The 16,100-nt window shown below is 38.3% G+C and overlaps 2 protein-coding genes across 2 annotated transcripts in view; one reads left to right on the top strand and one right to left on the bottom strand.

Annotated features, from left to right (window-relative positions):
- Nucleotides 1-16,100, bottom strand: part of LOC111818290 — a 142,417-nt gene that overhangs the window by 113,334 nt on the left and 12,983 nt on the right. Inside the window, exon 3 of the mRNA XM_023721832.1 lies at nucleotides 13,910-14,101. Within this exon, the coding sequence (XP_023577600.1) occupies nucleotides 13,910-14,101 (192 nt within the window). The remainder of the gene's footprint in view (nucleotides 1-13,909; nucleotides 14,102-16,100) is intronic.
- Nucleotides 7,885-9,075, top strand: LOC101577732 (transcription elongation factor, mitochondrial-like). Its single transcript, XM_012515983.2, is given in 2 exon segments — nucleotides 7,885-8,339; nucleotides 8,342-9,075. Coding segments are annotated over 2 exon segments (1,068 nt in total). The 5' UTR covers nucleotides 7,885-7,916; the 3' UTR covers nucleotides 8,987-9,075.

The following is a 16,100-nucleotide window of genomic DNA, read 5'->3' on the forward strand; positions in this document are numbered from 1 at the left end:
CAGACTGAAAATCTCCATGCTCAACCTCTCCTGCACCTCTGAGCATAATCCTGCATTCTGTTTGCTCTCCCTCTAACATCTCCCTTCTCCATCACATCGTCTCTCATCAGACTCCTGTGGAATGATCTCTGCTGATTCCTTACCTCCAGACTTTCTCTCCTCCGATTCATTCCACCCACTCCTGTCAGTTGTGATTAGTTGCTTCCCTCAAAACACTTTAATGACTGCACATACATTACAACCCAAGTTCCTGAGCCCACCACCAGCAAGGGTCCCCACAGCACAGACACCACAGATCTCAAAACCTATACTTTTCTCAAATTCCCACTGAACCTCTAGTTGCTATCCAGAAGACGTCCTAAGTGCTGTGCTTCCTACAGTGGCAATAGCAGAGACAGACAACAGGCTTAGTGCATATGATCTGAAAATGAGAAAGGCAAAGCTTTCAGATCTCAGCTCTTCCAAACCTTCACAAATATTCCCTTCCAGGTCAAAATTTATCTGTCTTCCTTATTTTCCTGCTGTGTTTTATCTGTTCTTTCATTGTAGCATATATTTCCCTTTATTCTGTATAGCTTTTGACAGTAGATTATTGTTTGCCTTGGGGTAAAAAGTGATACTAATTTTCTGCCTCTAAAGGATATGAATACAATAGACACTGAATAAATATTGTAGGTATGGAATGTTGGCTGGACAAAAATCTTCACCAATGCCAGCCTGGGCTCTAGCCTGCGGCATTGAGAATCAAAGGGCAGCAAGACACACTGCAGTGTTCTCAACGTGCGCTCCTGAGCTAGCAACAGAAGCTTCGCAGCAGAATGTGTTCACAGTGCAGACCACTGGGCCCCACCACAGATGGAGTGAACCAGAAGCGCAGGAGGTGAGCCCCACCACGTGTGTTCTGAGCAGGTCTGCAGGCAATTCCAAAACACTCTGCAGTTCCAGAACCATTGACATTCTATGGTCTGTCCCAAAATGGCTTTATTGTAAGAATCTTCTCAACAACTGTCACACTGATGGCTTTCCAGATCCTTCCTTTAGAGATTTTAACTCAGTAAGTCAGCACATATGGCCTAAGAATTAATATACTTGCCCAACACTCCAAAGGGTCTTCAAAAATCACTATTAGAAGAGAAAGAAAAAGGCTTTGGAAATGAGAACAGCTAGGGTTTCAGCCTCTTTCTGGCCACCTGCTGTGCTCTCTGGGTATTGTTTTGAATATTATTTGTACCCACCAAATCCATGTATGGTGGATTAACAACTAATGGTCAACTTGCAACACCCAGCTGAACAGAAGCAGTGTGGTGCTGCATATGGAGGACCCATCTGAGGATTGTTGCCAATAACATAAAAGGAGAAACAGAGAGGAAGGGGGCAGGGATGTTGGCTCTCCTGGAGGAGGGTGTCATGCTGTTCCTGATGTGAACTTAGCTGTTCTTATCACCGGAGGAGCTTAGAACCTTGTAGATAAGAAACAGACTTGCATGAGACACTGATGTGAGGACTCTGCCATGGGATCCAGGCCCTCTGCTGGATTCTTTGGGTCTTTAGTGTGTGGACACACTTCCTATACTCTTTTTGTAGTTGACTTTTTGGGTGACAATTATAAAATAATCCTATAAATCGCATGTCTTATATGAAATTATTTCCCTTGCCCACCCTGTCCACAAAACCACATTTAGAATTGGAGCACAAAGTGAGGGTTGAGAGTTGACCTCCTGGGGCCTGTCATCATAAGGGCAAAGGGCTCATGAAGGGATTAACATCTTTCTGGATTAGCAATGTGTGTATTTGTTCCCCTTTTCTCTCTCTTTTTTAAATTAATTTTATTGAGAAATAAATAGCAACGAGACAGTTTCCCAACTGATTAGTAGGACAGTTTCAATAATTAATACATTACATACTGTTGTCTTCGTAGTGGATATCCATAGTACAAGATGCAGACATGATATCCTGTCCAAACACTATTAGTACAAATCTTTCTTCTCATTGAATTAAGAGAAAGTAGCTGTATATCTAGCCTATTCTGTATATACAAATACAAAATGGTCCTTCATTTGTATCCCCATTTTGTTTAGTTTTGTCAGAGAAGGGTATTCCATTGTGATTTAAATAATGTAGGTGCGTGAATTCAGCAGAATAATCCAATATAGACCAGTAGTCCATGGTAGTAGTGGGTTATCCGTAGGACTGGCAGTGTCAGAAGTTGTTGACTTGAGCCTTTTACAGCCAAGCCTTCTTGTCCTTCCACTTTCTTCTCTGAGCTGAAGCATCATGGGATCCTTACTAGAGGCAGCTGCCCAGTCTTGGACTTCTCTACCTCTAGAACCAGAAGCCAAAATAAAGCTCTTCTCTACATGAATTAACCAGACTCGGGTGTTCTGTTACAAGAGGAAACAGACTAAGACAGCTGGGTAGGACACTTCCCCTGGTAAGCCACAGCTTCCTTGACTATGAACGGTGACACCGACTGGGTCTTCCTGAAACTAACGCTTAAAAATAATACATGGAGAGCTTTCTGCAGAGAACACAGTCAGTAAATGCACGATGTTATCATCATCATCATCAGCAGCAGCAGCAGCAGCAGCAGCAGCATCATCATCATCATCATCATCATCATCATCATCATCATCATCAGGGAGAGAATTCACTGAAGGAAACAAGCTCACCTCTCTGAAACCCCTGCTAAATGAACACTGGCCTTCCATGGAGCCAGACATAAAATGTATTCCCTATCATAAGTGCTGTCAAAGAAGTTTGGAACATGCTGTTCTAAGCTGTGAACACTCTGCAAATCTCTCTGCATATGTCTGTGAGTTACCCACAGGTGACTGTGAGGTTCAGCTTGTGGACTAAGGAGGAGAACCTTGACAGGACTCTCACAGAAGGGACCCTGCATCACCACTTCACTGTCTCTTCCTTAAAATAAGTGCACCTTGCTTCTGACTGTGCAGTGCCTGAAGAAGCATCACAGAATGCATCAGACAGCCCATTTTTGGGAACTCACAAAAAATGTGTACAGGGAAACGTGAAGAACGCTTGCATAGACAAGTTCCAACCAAGTAATGTGTGCAACTCACTGCTGTAGACACGTTTTTAAGAATACCCATAGCAAACCACTAAGTTGATTTCAGAAGTCACTTATAGATTGAGAACCCACAATATGAAAAACACTGACTTACAGAAAATGTTGCCTAAAAAGAAGTTTTTTCCTAAGTCTGGAAAAAAATGGATTTGAAATTACTAATCTATAATTAATTTTCTTGAGCACTGCATAACTTTTTCTTTAAAATCTGAAGATGCATATGAATATTTTTAAGCTTTCTAAAAATCTAGGAAATATCATCTCAATTAAGTGATTCTCTGCAAGAATACATGTTAACCACATAGCAAGTTTTTTACCAAACACTATTAGGAAGGGGGAAAATTCATTCTTTTCCAAAAAAATTATTGTACTTTCATTGCTACATGCAAACAGTGACATCTGGTGGAATGTCATTGTTTTACTTTTTTAAAAATCCAACTTTCACATATTGTAGTTATGGAAACAGATAAATTTCAAATCATTCTTTGTGTTCGTGTTCTGTATGAAAAAAAAAAGTACTAGTCTAATATCAAATCTTCATAGGACAGAGATATAATTTTTTCATCACTCGAAATGGTTGATTTAAAATCCTGCTTGAATCACACGAATGGAGCTATGTTCAAAGAGATTATCTGAAAAATGCAGATTACAATTGATTCTACTTTTAACTGCCACAACTGCGATTTGGGTGCCTGGCCTCCTCACCCACTATGTTAGAAGCTTTAGGTAGGAGAATGTCAAGATAGTTGTGGTTCTGACATGTGCGCTTCTGTATCACCAGCTGGACCCCAGATTTTAAGTCTCATGTTCTTTGTTTTAATATCTTAGGCCACTGCCTAGATTATGTAGTGAAGAGCAAGGCCACATAAGGGTAGGATTGGGGCTAGACTACTGCAACCACCAAGAAATAGCAGACGATGTGATTAAGGGGAAAATTGGTCCCTGATTCCCACACTGAAAAAGCAGAAGATGGAGCATAATATTATAAATGAAATATGACAGCCCCCAGGAGATAATGTTCTCCACATGGCATCACAAAGGTTCAGCATGAAATGGGGGCACAATCTCTTCGGGAGCAGTGGGTAAGGGGAATACAACATCAGGCAGCCCTAAGCCCTTCATGGTTACATAGCTAGCAACAGGAAAGCCTCCACAGGTAACAAGATCCCATCCCAGCCAGGACTCAGAAACAGGATCTCTAGTGTTTAAAGAGGGAACAGGCAGTAAGCAGACAGACTCCCCACCACAACTTAGGCAGAAGCATTGTCTCCAAAATTGGGTCAGAATGGAGCAAATACCAAGAGTAGTGAAATGTTTCCCTTTATACAATAAGATCTCCTCATGTTCTTAGATAAGCAGTAAAAACAAGATGAGGTTGAATATTCAGGATAAAGTGCAAGAAGAAAATATGAGAGGATCTTTCACAAATTCATAAAGAAAAGAGATATAATAGAAACCACACTGAACATCAGAAAAAATCTGAGCACAAATACTACATTTTATCAGTTATCTAAGTATGGACTAATCCCTTAATTGGTATGCTGTATTTTCATTTGAGAAAAGAGATGATTTTCCTACTACAAAGAGTTACTGTTAAAACAACATTAAAGAAATGTAGTATGTCTCTGTATATATTCTGCTATATCATTTTCTCTTTTCTTATCAAGTATCAATATTTGGAGAGTTTGGATAAAATCTCTCATAGATATCTACTATTTATTTGTAAGTTTTAAGTAATAGAGATCATCAAAATAATTACTAACAAATTTGTCATTACACTTTAAAATATGTAACATTTAGAGGAATATGAAGTGTCAAAATAATATCTATAATATCATTCTTGTAAAGACACAGTATATATGTAATAATTGTATGTATGCAGCAAAAAGCCTACAATAATCTTTATCATATTAAAAAGAAAACAAGGGCCAGCCAAATAGCTTTGCAGACTAAAGTGCCTGCTTAGGCAGATGCAGGGACCAGGGTTCAATCCCTGGTGTGCTGTGCCAGCCCCACCCCCAGAGCACACACAGAAGGCCACTGAAACAGGGCATGGTGGCACACACCTGTATTCCCAGCACTTGGGAGGCTGAAAACAGAAGAATCACTATGAGTCCACTCTATGTAGTGAGACCCAGTACACCCTGGGACCCTGTCCTAAATTCAGGAAAAAAAAGAAGAAGAAAACAGTAAGAAAAGGTGATCCTTAGGACAATGGTTTTAACAAGTACAGAGAAAAACTGTTCAGGCAAAATTCTCAGATCCAAAACACCTTCCAGGTTCTCAAATAATTCAATTGGTGACATAAACTCCCATCTCTGGTTTTTCTACTTTATGTCTAAAAGTAGTGTTCTACTTACTCAAAAAAATGAAGAGATAAAACATGTGAAGGAAACCTATCTCGTATTAACTTTGGTTGGTCATGAATGACCTATCTTCATTCATAGATGAGCATACAGAAAAATGCAATAGTCTGTGAAGAGTCTGTGAAGTATAAGAAAGACTATACATGAAGGATGTCTTTTTGATAAACACTTTTTATGGGAAACCAAAGCGTTTTACAGAAGCTCTTCCTTACAGTCTAAAGAAAAAGTTTGAAATGTTTTGATAAAAAGTAACAAAAATCATATCAAACTATAAAGATTTAGATAGTTCTTTAAAAGCCACAGAATTAAGAAAAAATAAAATTGACACATCAGCATTAAAATAACAATTTTTGTGATTTGTAATTTTACAATTCAAGAAATAATGCTTACTTTCATGTGTATAAAAATTTAAGATGGATTATTTTTCAAAGGAAGTCAGAAAATCACTAGAAAGAAAAATGACAATTGTTTTAAATTTAAGTTCTGAAACAACCTAAGAATGATCACCATGAAAATTCCTAAGCAGTTCCCAGTTTTACTACATACATATTAAAGCTTTTATGTAACATAAAACAATATAAACAAAGCTGAGAAGCCAACAAAGTGAAATATATCCACCACATACATGTAAAATAATTAAAATATTTCGTATAAGAAGATCACATACAAAACTGTAGGAAATGAATAATGACTCCAGAGAAAATGAGCTGGTAATTCTTAAAAGAAGAAAAACAGGAAAGCAGGAACTCAAGAACTAACTAAGAGAAGGAAAGGAGAAGAGCTAGGAAACATGACAGTGACAAGTCATACACTTACATGAAGAAGATGGGCAAGGCAATGATCCTGAGAATCTCCAGAAGATTTTTGAATTTAGCAGTTAATTGGAAAGATTCTCACCCTGACTAACTATATATACTGATACCTGTGAACTAAGCAACTACACTGAAGATGGTAATTTGTAATAGTAGTTTCATGAACTATTTGGTCTTATGAATATGGGCTGCTAGTCATGACATGCCAGTTGCTGCTGTGCTGTCTCTTGGGTAGATGACTGTTCAAAAAGAAGGGGGTGGTGAATGAAGGCAAGAGACAGGAAAAGGAATGTTGTGGGACTGTCCTGCTTCAAGGTTGTATACGGTTAGATTTTTGGACTTATGTGTAAACATAAGAAGTATATAATTCTTTATGCCTAATTTTAAAAAATATACTCTAATTTTTAAATGTTTTTTCATCATATTCTGTAGGGACTTAAAGTTCAACATATCAATACCTGATGAAAAATACCTGTTCCGTGTTATGCCTAAGATGTTTGATATTCAGACAGATAGTGAGGTTAAGCATAACAGCCTAGGTTGTATGGTAATAACAATAAGCTTGTCTTCTGGAGGGTTAACAACCTAAGTTTGCAGATCAAAATTAGAGAAAAAGGAGGGCCACAAGGAAAGCCAACATTTTGGCCCTAGCCTTCCAAGACCAATTAAGACTCAGGACACATGAGAATTTGTACTGTAACATCATGTAACTCGGTAGTGTCCCAAATTTTCTGATCAAGGAGATTATGGGGCCAAAGAGGAAAGTGATCGATGATGTAGAGTACGCCTAAGGAGAATCACATGGAGAAAAAACATTCTCTCAGGCTTTCACAGAGAGCACATTGGCCAAGCAATGGCCATGACTCATCCACATGGCTGACACTGACAAAGGATCTACAATCTGAGGTACAGGATCTCAGGATAAATCTTAAGGGGATTTCACTGACCTTCTCAGACCCAAAAGATACAACTCTTGTTGCATAGGTCCTGCTTTACCTTGGTCTTAACCATCCAGCAGAAAAATATAAAAACAAAATATAAGAAGTAAAGCCATGGTGTTATGTTGAGCTGTAGGGGACTCAGGTCAACAATTTCTGACATTGCCAGTGAAGCAGAAGACCCAATACTATTATGAACTGCCAAACTCTTTTAGAATATTTTGCTGAGTTTACACACCTATAATATTCAAAGAACAGAACTAAACAAAAAAAGGGGATACAGATGAATGTTCATTTTGTATCCATGTCTTCAAAGTGGTTAGGATAGATACATAGTTACAGTCCCTTAAAGAATAGAGGGATTCATTCTAATAGTGTTTGTAAATAGGATATCATGTCCACATCTTGTATAGCAATTAACCACTAGCAAAAATGTAGGCAATGTGTTAATTATTGAAACTGTCCTACCAATTTGGTTTGAAACTGTCTCATTGCTATTTGTTTCTCAATAAAATTATGGGAAAAAAACAAAGAGAAAAAGAAGAACAAGTAGATAAAAAATATCTAAAAATTTATCAGCTTATCAGAAATGAATGAAGAATATTTTTCCTCACCATATTAGGCAAAAAAATAAATAAAATCACAACAATTAACAGTTAATTTAAAGAGTATGAGAAGAAGTGCATTGTGGGAGCCTGCTGGTAGGACTTGGAAGATGAACGTTCCATGTTTGCTGAAGGCTAGAGGAAAGTGGAGAGGCTTACCAGTTACATTGAAGTCATCCCTATTCCAAGATCTACATGATTTCTGCTGTCGGAAAAAATCCACTAAACCTAAAAGAATTATTACTAGTTTTGGTGAAAATGCAAAGGAGTCTGGAAATGTACTTAGTAAGGTCTTCTCTTCAGAAGAACAAGCTTCCATCCTGCATGTGTTGAATACAGCATCTAACAAAGAACTTGAAGCCTTCAAATTGCTTCGTGGAAGAAAGTCCATCAATATTGTAGAGCACAGAGAAAAGTATGGGCCATTTCAGAATTCAGAGAGCTTGATTAATGTGCCTTTGTTCCAGTATAAAACTGTCATTCAAGTTTGTAACTCAATTCTTTGTCCAGAGACTGGACAGAAAAAAAAAAGTTGCCAGAAAGCCAGCAGTTAAGAAACCTCATCAAACCAAACATAGAAAGAGAAAGACTTAAGGCAACTAACAGTATCGTGTCTGTTGTTTTTGGTACTCGAAGAATTGCGTGGACTCACCTTGATCGTACACTGGCAGTGCTGGACTGGCAGCACAGTGACTGTTGGAAATTAAGGAGTAAAACAAACCCGTCATCAGTTTATTTAGAAGAGATTTCTTCAATCATTTCAAAGATGCCAAAAGCAGACTTCTATGTTTTGGAAAAGACAGCACTTTCGATTCAGAACTCAACTCTGTTCCCCATTCTGTTACACTTTCACATCACAGAAGCCATGCTGTATGCCTTGCTAAATACAACTTAGGCCCAGAATGGCCAACATCAGGTACTGAGCATAAGTCGAAATGCAGTGGGGAAGCACTTTGAACTGATGATTGGTGACTCTCGAACTAGTGGAAAAGAGCTAGTCAAGCAGTTCATATCGGACTCTGTGCTGAAGGCGGAGCCTCGGGTGTTCTTCCCGAGGGATAAAGTAGTGCAATATAGAGAGAGATTTTTATCTAACTCACACAGAATAGAAGAGTTATATGATTCATTATTACAAGCTGTTGCTTTCTATGAATTAGCAGTTTTTGACACTGGCTCTTAGAATCCTGAGTTAATGTGATTCCTCTAATGTTATGTTTATAAACTGATATTGTCAAACCAGCTGTTCTGAACATTCATGTTAAAGAAGAAAACCACTTTGAGTATATTTTAGATTTTTAAAGTTAGACTTGATTGAGAAATAGTATACACAATAATACAAGACTAAATGAATAAACATTTTAAGAGACTATGCCTTTTGGTTTTAAGTGTTAAAACAGTAAGGATGTCTCCCAACCATCAAAATAAGAAACAAAGTTATCTCCATTTCAAAGCAAATATTGGGCAGTACATTCAGGACCCTTCTGTCTGTCAGAAGCTATTCCTATTTCCCATTGCTTTTTCCATAATAAATTTTCCTACTCTTAAAAAAAAAGTAAACATCTGTATGGAAGACGTACATTGCTCTCATATTGTTAGAACAAGGAATGTTTGTTTTGTTTTGCTTTGTTTTTTCTGGGTGGTGTTTATAGAATAAAGTTAAAGACAACTGGTAACAAAAAAAAATAAAGAGTATGAGAAAATAAATGATATATCATAGATTGCGGTAAAGTATCACCACAGCTGGGTTAGTGGATACCATGAAATAAGTTAAACATTCACACATAACCTTGAATGAAAAAGTAGAGCTACAGACAGCCACATGTGTCCTAAACAGGTACATTCACCACTGATGTCTGAAAGGCTGATCACCAAATTAACATTAACATAGATGTTTAAGTGATTATGTAATGATCTTTAATGATATAAACTTTATTTTTTTAATTTATTAATTTATTTATTTGATATAGGGCCTCGCTATGCAGTTCAGACTCATAGTGATCCTCCTGTCTCAGCCTCCCAGCACTGTGATTACAGGCATGCACCACCATGTCATTTCGGAGCCATCCCAATGTGCTCAGGGTTCCAGGGCCAGCAAGCCATGCAATACCCGGTTCAAACCTGGGTCCTTACGCTTGCCAGGCAGGCAGTTAGACTGCCAAGCTATGTCCCCCACCTGATACCATCAACTTTAAAATGTCTAATGTAAAATTATATACTAACAATTTTAATATCTATAAATATCTCTATACAATATAAAAATCATCTGAAAGTAAAATATTTCAACATGAACTATATAGTTCTCATCCAAATTGGTGTTCAACAAAACAAATACAATTTTGAAGAATGCTTTGCTATTTCAAATAAACTTAAGTACACTCTCTTATCACTCCACTAAAATAACCTTGACATTGGCCACAACTAACTACTATATTCAGAAATATAAAAGCATTACAACTGTATAGCAACAAGTACTAATATGTTTTCAAGTTAACTGTGCATTTAACAGAAAATGCAAAAGCCATTAAATTGAAAAGGTATTCATTTTTTGTTTATAATTACAGTAAGTATTACTGTGGAATGCATATTAATGCAGAAGCAAATTATACATCTGTCTGAACTCAGAGGCTCAGTAGACAGATATATTCTGAAAAGGTTAAGCTATGTTTAGCAAGGTAATCCTTGAGAGATGGATGCTAAAGAATTAAACATTCCGCGCTTACATTAACTTCTTATTTGGTACTTAGGAACAAATTGCCAAGAATTATCATTATTAAATAGAGCGTGTATTGATTCTGAGAGAAGATAAAGTGAAGTCTATGTGAAAAAGAGAGAATTTTTAGAGTTTGAAAGAATCCATCATTTGAGATACTTTGTATGAACAATAGAAGCTGTTAAGTCCTCAGAATTATTCAGTGTTCATGGGCATGGTGCAAAATCAGACAGGCTGGGCCCTCTATTTCAAAAGAATAATCAAGTAAATTTAAAACTTAAAAGCTTATACAGTTTCAAGACTAATCGACGATGTGTATATCTGTATTTTCTACTTCAACTTTTAGGCTTTTCCAGGGCATTCCCATGAATGTCACACTTAACTTTTGAAATTCCCAAAATTCTTTGCAAACATTTAAAAAAAAATAGTGAACACTGATGACTTGACAAAGCTAAAAAAACTTTAGATGCATAAAATTATGATTGATAAATGAATCCAAAAGATATATTATTTAGTCTAATTAAAAAATAAATACAGGGGCTGGGGAGATGGCTCAATGGAATAAGCGCTTCCCTGGCAAACACAGGGGCCTGAGTTCAATCCCCGGTTCCACCAAAAAAATAAATAAATAAATAAATACATACATACATACATACATACAATAATGACACTGTAGCAATTCAAGCTGAAAATTTTGACCACGCAACACAGGTCATTCCAAACTATGAAAAAATGCAACCGTTCCAACTTTATACTGAAGCCAAGCAAAAAATTACTTTTTAGTAAATGTGTTTAGACTAGACCATGACAGCAACAGGTAAGTTACTAATAAATTTGTGAGAGTGTAATTAAAAGTGATCTTTTAAAATATTATTCTCCATTAGGCCTGGTGGCACATGCCACATGCTGAGGCAGGAGGATTGTCACGTATTTGAGGCCACCCTGGGCTACAAAGTGAGCTTAAGGGCAGTCTGAACTGCATAGAACAACACTGTCTCAAAAAGACAATCAATCAGTAAATTATTCTCAGTGCTTGCTTCTGTAGCACTTCTACTATTATTCTCATATATTTAGAGAAGTAAAGCTCAAGTATTAAAACAGGTTCTATTTAAACTCATGTTTTCAATGTGCCTAAAAAATGTAGTAGATGAGGTGGTTTTTTGTATAAAAGTATTTTAATTGCACACATTGTTTTTTGTTTGTTTGTTTTTTGGGTTTTTTTGGTAGGACAGTTTCAATAATTAACACATTGCATACATTCTTCCTAGTGGTTAATTGCTGTACAAGATGTGGACATGATATCCTATTTACAAACACTATTAGAATGAATCCCTCTATTCATTAAGAGAATGTAACTATATAACTATCCTAGCCACTCTGAATACACAGATACAAAACGAACATTCATCTGTATCCCCTTTTTTTGTTTAGTTCTGTTCTTTGAATATTATAGGTGTGTAAACTCAGCAAAATATTCTAAAAGAGTTCAGTAGTCCATAATAGTATTGGGTCTTCTGCTTCACTGGCAATGTCAGAAATTGTTGACCTGAGTCCCCTACAGCTCAACATAACACCATGGCTTTACTTCTTATATTTTGTTTTTATATTTTTCTGCTGGATGGTTAAGACCAAGGTAAAGCAGGACCTATGCAACAAGAGTTGTATCTTTTGGGTCTGAGAAGTCAGTAAAATCCCCTTAAGATTTATCCTGAGATCCTGTACCTCAGATTGTAGAACCTTTGTCAGTGTCAGCCACGTGGATGAGTCACGGCCATCGTTTGGCCAATGTGCTCTCTGTGAAAGCCTAAGAAAATGTTTTCTCTCCATGTGACTCTCCTTAGGCACACTCTATATCATCAATCACTTTCCTCTTTGGCCCCAGGTCAATTAAGACTCAGGACATATGAGAACTTGTACTGTAACATCATGTAACTCGGTAGTGTCCCAAATTTTCTGATCAAGGAGATGAGTTTTTTTAGGATTCCTACCAGCTACCGAATTCTTAGGCAAGAGACTCATATGTTCCTGACAGACAAAGGCTTTGCCCCCTACTGGGCTTTGTGAGTGGGAAGGTGGGGTGTTAAAGCTTACTCCTTTTATGTAAGAAATAAAGACCTGCATACAGTACAAGGAGCAGATGTACAGAGTATCAAGAGTACTAAAATGTAATCAGGAGGGGTGAATGGGGGAAATCTTAAGGAGGAAATGCAAAAACGATGAAGAAAATCTCAGAGAAATTTGGATTTTAATCACTATCCAGAAATAAGAATGTAGGCAAGTTGCTGTGGATATCATGGAGCCTAAATTTCTTCTTAAATAAAATGGAAATTACGACTTCTTCCTTACAGCTGAAGATTTGAGAGCATTTGCAGAAGCACATGGCATGACACTCAGAGTATTCTCTTCCAAAATAATTTCAGCTCCCTTTCCTTTCCTCTTCTCTTTTGACAATGTTGTGTGTTTTGTATTCTTCACAACACACTATGTTGATTTCATAAAGAACTGAGACACAAGGAGAAATGGAATAAACTCAAGAGGCAGTGACCTGGGCCCACATCCAGTGATGCTGCAATCTAATTCAAAAGACTGTTTGAGTTCCAAATATGAATTTTTTTCATTGTTTACATGGAGCCCGGTTGATGAACTTTTATGGGCCTCAATTTTCACATCAATATTCCAGAGTTGTTATGGAGTACAAATGAGAAAATTATGTAACACTTTTGGGGAACTGCATTAAAAGTAATTTTATAATAGTCTGTTGCTGTGGTCGAAACACATCCTCCAAAGTTCATGTGCTGGGAGTCTAATTCCCAAGGAAAGTGTCAAGAGATGACACCCTGAGGAGGTGATTATATCACAAAGGCTCTGCCCTGAGGAAACGTCTCATGCCACTCATCTAGGAGTAATTTGCTTTCCCAGGAGAGGTTCCTGATTTTTAAAAAAATGATGAGTAGAAGGAATTAACTCACTCTCCCCCTTTCCTTTACTTCCTCCCTCGCACACACTCATGCTCTCTCACTTTTGTCCTTTATTCTTCTGTCACAGAATGACACAACAAGAAGGCCATCGCCATGTGTCAGCACCTTGCCCCTGGACTCCACCGCCTCCAGAACTATTAGAAATAAACTACTTCTTTTTCATAAATGCCCTGTCGGAAGTGTTCTGTTAAAGTAACACAGAATACGCAGAGATAAGTATGGTTCTTGTCAACTACTGCCAAACATGAAGACACCATCTTAGTCTAGGTATGTACTAGCAAAGCCATGGAGAAAAACAAAATGGCTCATTTATTGTCCAAGGACAGAATCAGATCTTTAAAATCTTAACCTCGAAGATGGAACTTTTTTGACATTTGAAATCTAACTTAAAGCAAAATTACCAAAGAACTCTTACCTATCTCTTTGTGTATCTGCGAAGAGATCACCCAGGAATGATGGTCCAAAGATTCCCAGCGGGGCGCTGTGGCCTTTCTTGTCAGCAGTGTGGTACACTCGAGAGGCCAGGTGCAGATCAAGTGGCAGCTGCCGGGCAGGGGTGGCGGTGCATAGGTGGTGCAGGTGAGGAGTGGGGCGGGCCTGAGGAATTCTGCAACACAGGAGAGGATGGGAGCTGCTCTACCACACTGCACTCTTTGTATGAAATACATTTACACTGACACTTTTGCTCAGGTTCCAAAAATGATACCTCAGTGGAGGTGATCAGATATAAAACTGTAACAATGGCTTATAAGTAATTTAATGTAACAGCCTCGGGTCACTGTCTCAAGCTTCAAATTCATATTCAAGTGCTTGTAGAATATCTCAGCCCAAGAGCCATATATATATATATATCACAAGATCAAATGGTGTCTAAAACAAATTCATCATCATCCCACTGCTAGCCTCTTTGTACCTGAATTCTACAAACCAGCCCAATGACACCAAGGCCAGCCATCATACATCCCTTCTTTCTACTCTGCTAAAATACAAATGTCCCTTAAAGAAGTAAAATATTATACCTAACACATTACCCATTCATTAGCATAGCGGAGGCCTGTGTCTGAGTCAGTGCAGCCAATCTTCCTTTCACTTTTCCAGAACTTCTCTCCTGGCTTCCCAAAGTAGCTAAGAGGCATGACAGTCTGCATCCATGGTCCAGGCCCCTTGCCATCTAATCGGTAATACAGACTGAGCACGGCAGTGTGCCAGGCTCTGTGCCCTGTGCTTTGCACATCGTCCTTCCAGCACTTACGAGGAACCTCCATTACAGGTATACTGCTCTTGTTTTGAAGCAGGTTTATTTTGGACAGATCATAAAACAAGTGAGTGGTTGCTAGGATCCAAACACAATGCTGGTAACTACATACCAAATTTCTTTCCTATTAAGCCTATTAATGGCTCCTAAGTAACCCTTTATCCTGTACTACCCCATCCCTACCTTCCTACTAAAGCTGTACATTCCCATTAACCCAATGAATTTATCTTCATCAAGTCAACTTTAGATCTATCAATCATGTTCTCTAATAACCTCCAAGCTACTACTGACAGTATTCGCAACTCTTCTTTAAATTGATCTTTCTCAGGGCTGGCCAAATAGCACAGCGGACTAAAGAGCCTACAAGCACATATAGAGGTCAGGGGTTCAATCCCTGGGCCTGCTGTGCTGGCCCACCCCCGGGGCACACTGAAACAGCAATTGAGATTGGGTGTGATGGCACAGCCTGTAATCCCAGCACTCGGAAGGCTGTAAACAGGAGAATCACTATGAGTCTGATCTAGTAGTGAGACCCTGAACACCCTGTACATCCTTCCCTAAAATACAAAAAATAAAAAATAAAAAATAGTTCTTTCTCTATGAACTTTTTACATTCTGACCATTCTCATTTTCCATCTTTTTTTCAAGTTCAACATAAATTCAACTTAATCATTGGCTTTTCCTTCTCTAGCTTTCCAAACTGGGTATAGCTTTGGAACTTTGAACTTCTCTTTCAATATTGGAAAAAAATCACCTATCAATTTTTCAGCTATTCCTCTTGGCTCTGAGTGTTCCCAAATCTCAACTCTATCACACTACCTCCCTGGATTTTTTTTTTTTTTTTTGATACAGAGTCTTGTTATGCAGTTCAGATTCATGGTGATCCTCCTGTCTCAGCCTTCCCAGTACTGGGATTACAGATGTGTGCCACCATGCCCAGTTCTGGGGCTGGCACGGCACTCCCAGAACCCAGGCATGCAGTACCAGGGACCAAATCCAGGTCCTTGTGCTTACCAGGTAGGCACTTATGCTGTCAAGCTATCTGCTCAGCCCCATCCCTAAATTGTTCGTCTTCAAAATCAAAATACCTTTGACTGGTGCTGGTGAGATGGCTCAGTGGTCTAAAGCACCTACTTAGAACAAGCTTAGCAAAGCAGAGGGACCAGGGTTCAATCCCCCAGCACCACAAGCTAGCCAGCCCCGCCCCCTGGTGGGCTGAGCTGGCCACACACACACACACACACACACACAAATAATTAAAAAATTATTTTAAAAATACCTTTGACTTCTCTTCCACCTGCACCTGCCTATCCAGTGCCAAACAGAACCCTTCCCTCCCCCAGCGAGGTTG

This window comes from Octodon degus, unplaced genomic scaffold (genome assembly GCF_000260255.1).
Source record: "Octodon degus isolate 3935 unplaced genomic scaffold, OctDeg1.0 scaffold00086, whole genome shotgun sequence".
Taxonomy (NCBI): Eukaryota; Metazoa; Chordata; class Mammalia; order Rodentia; family Octodontidae; genus Octodon; species Octodon degus.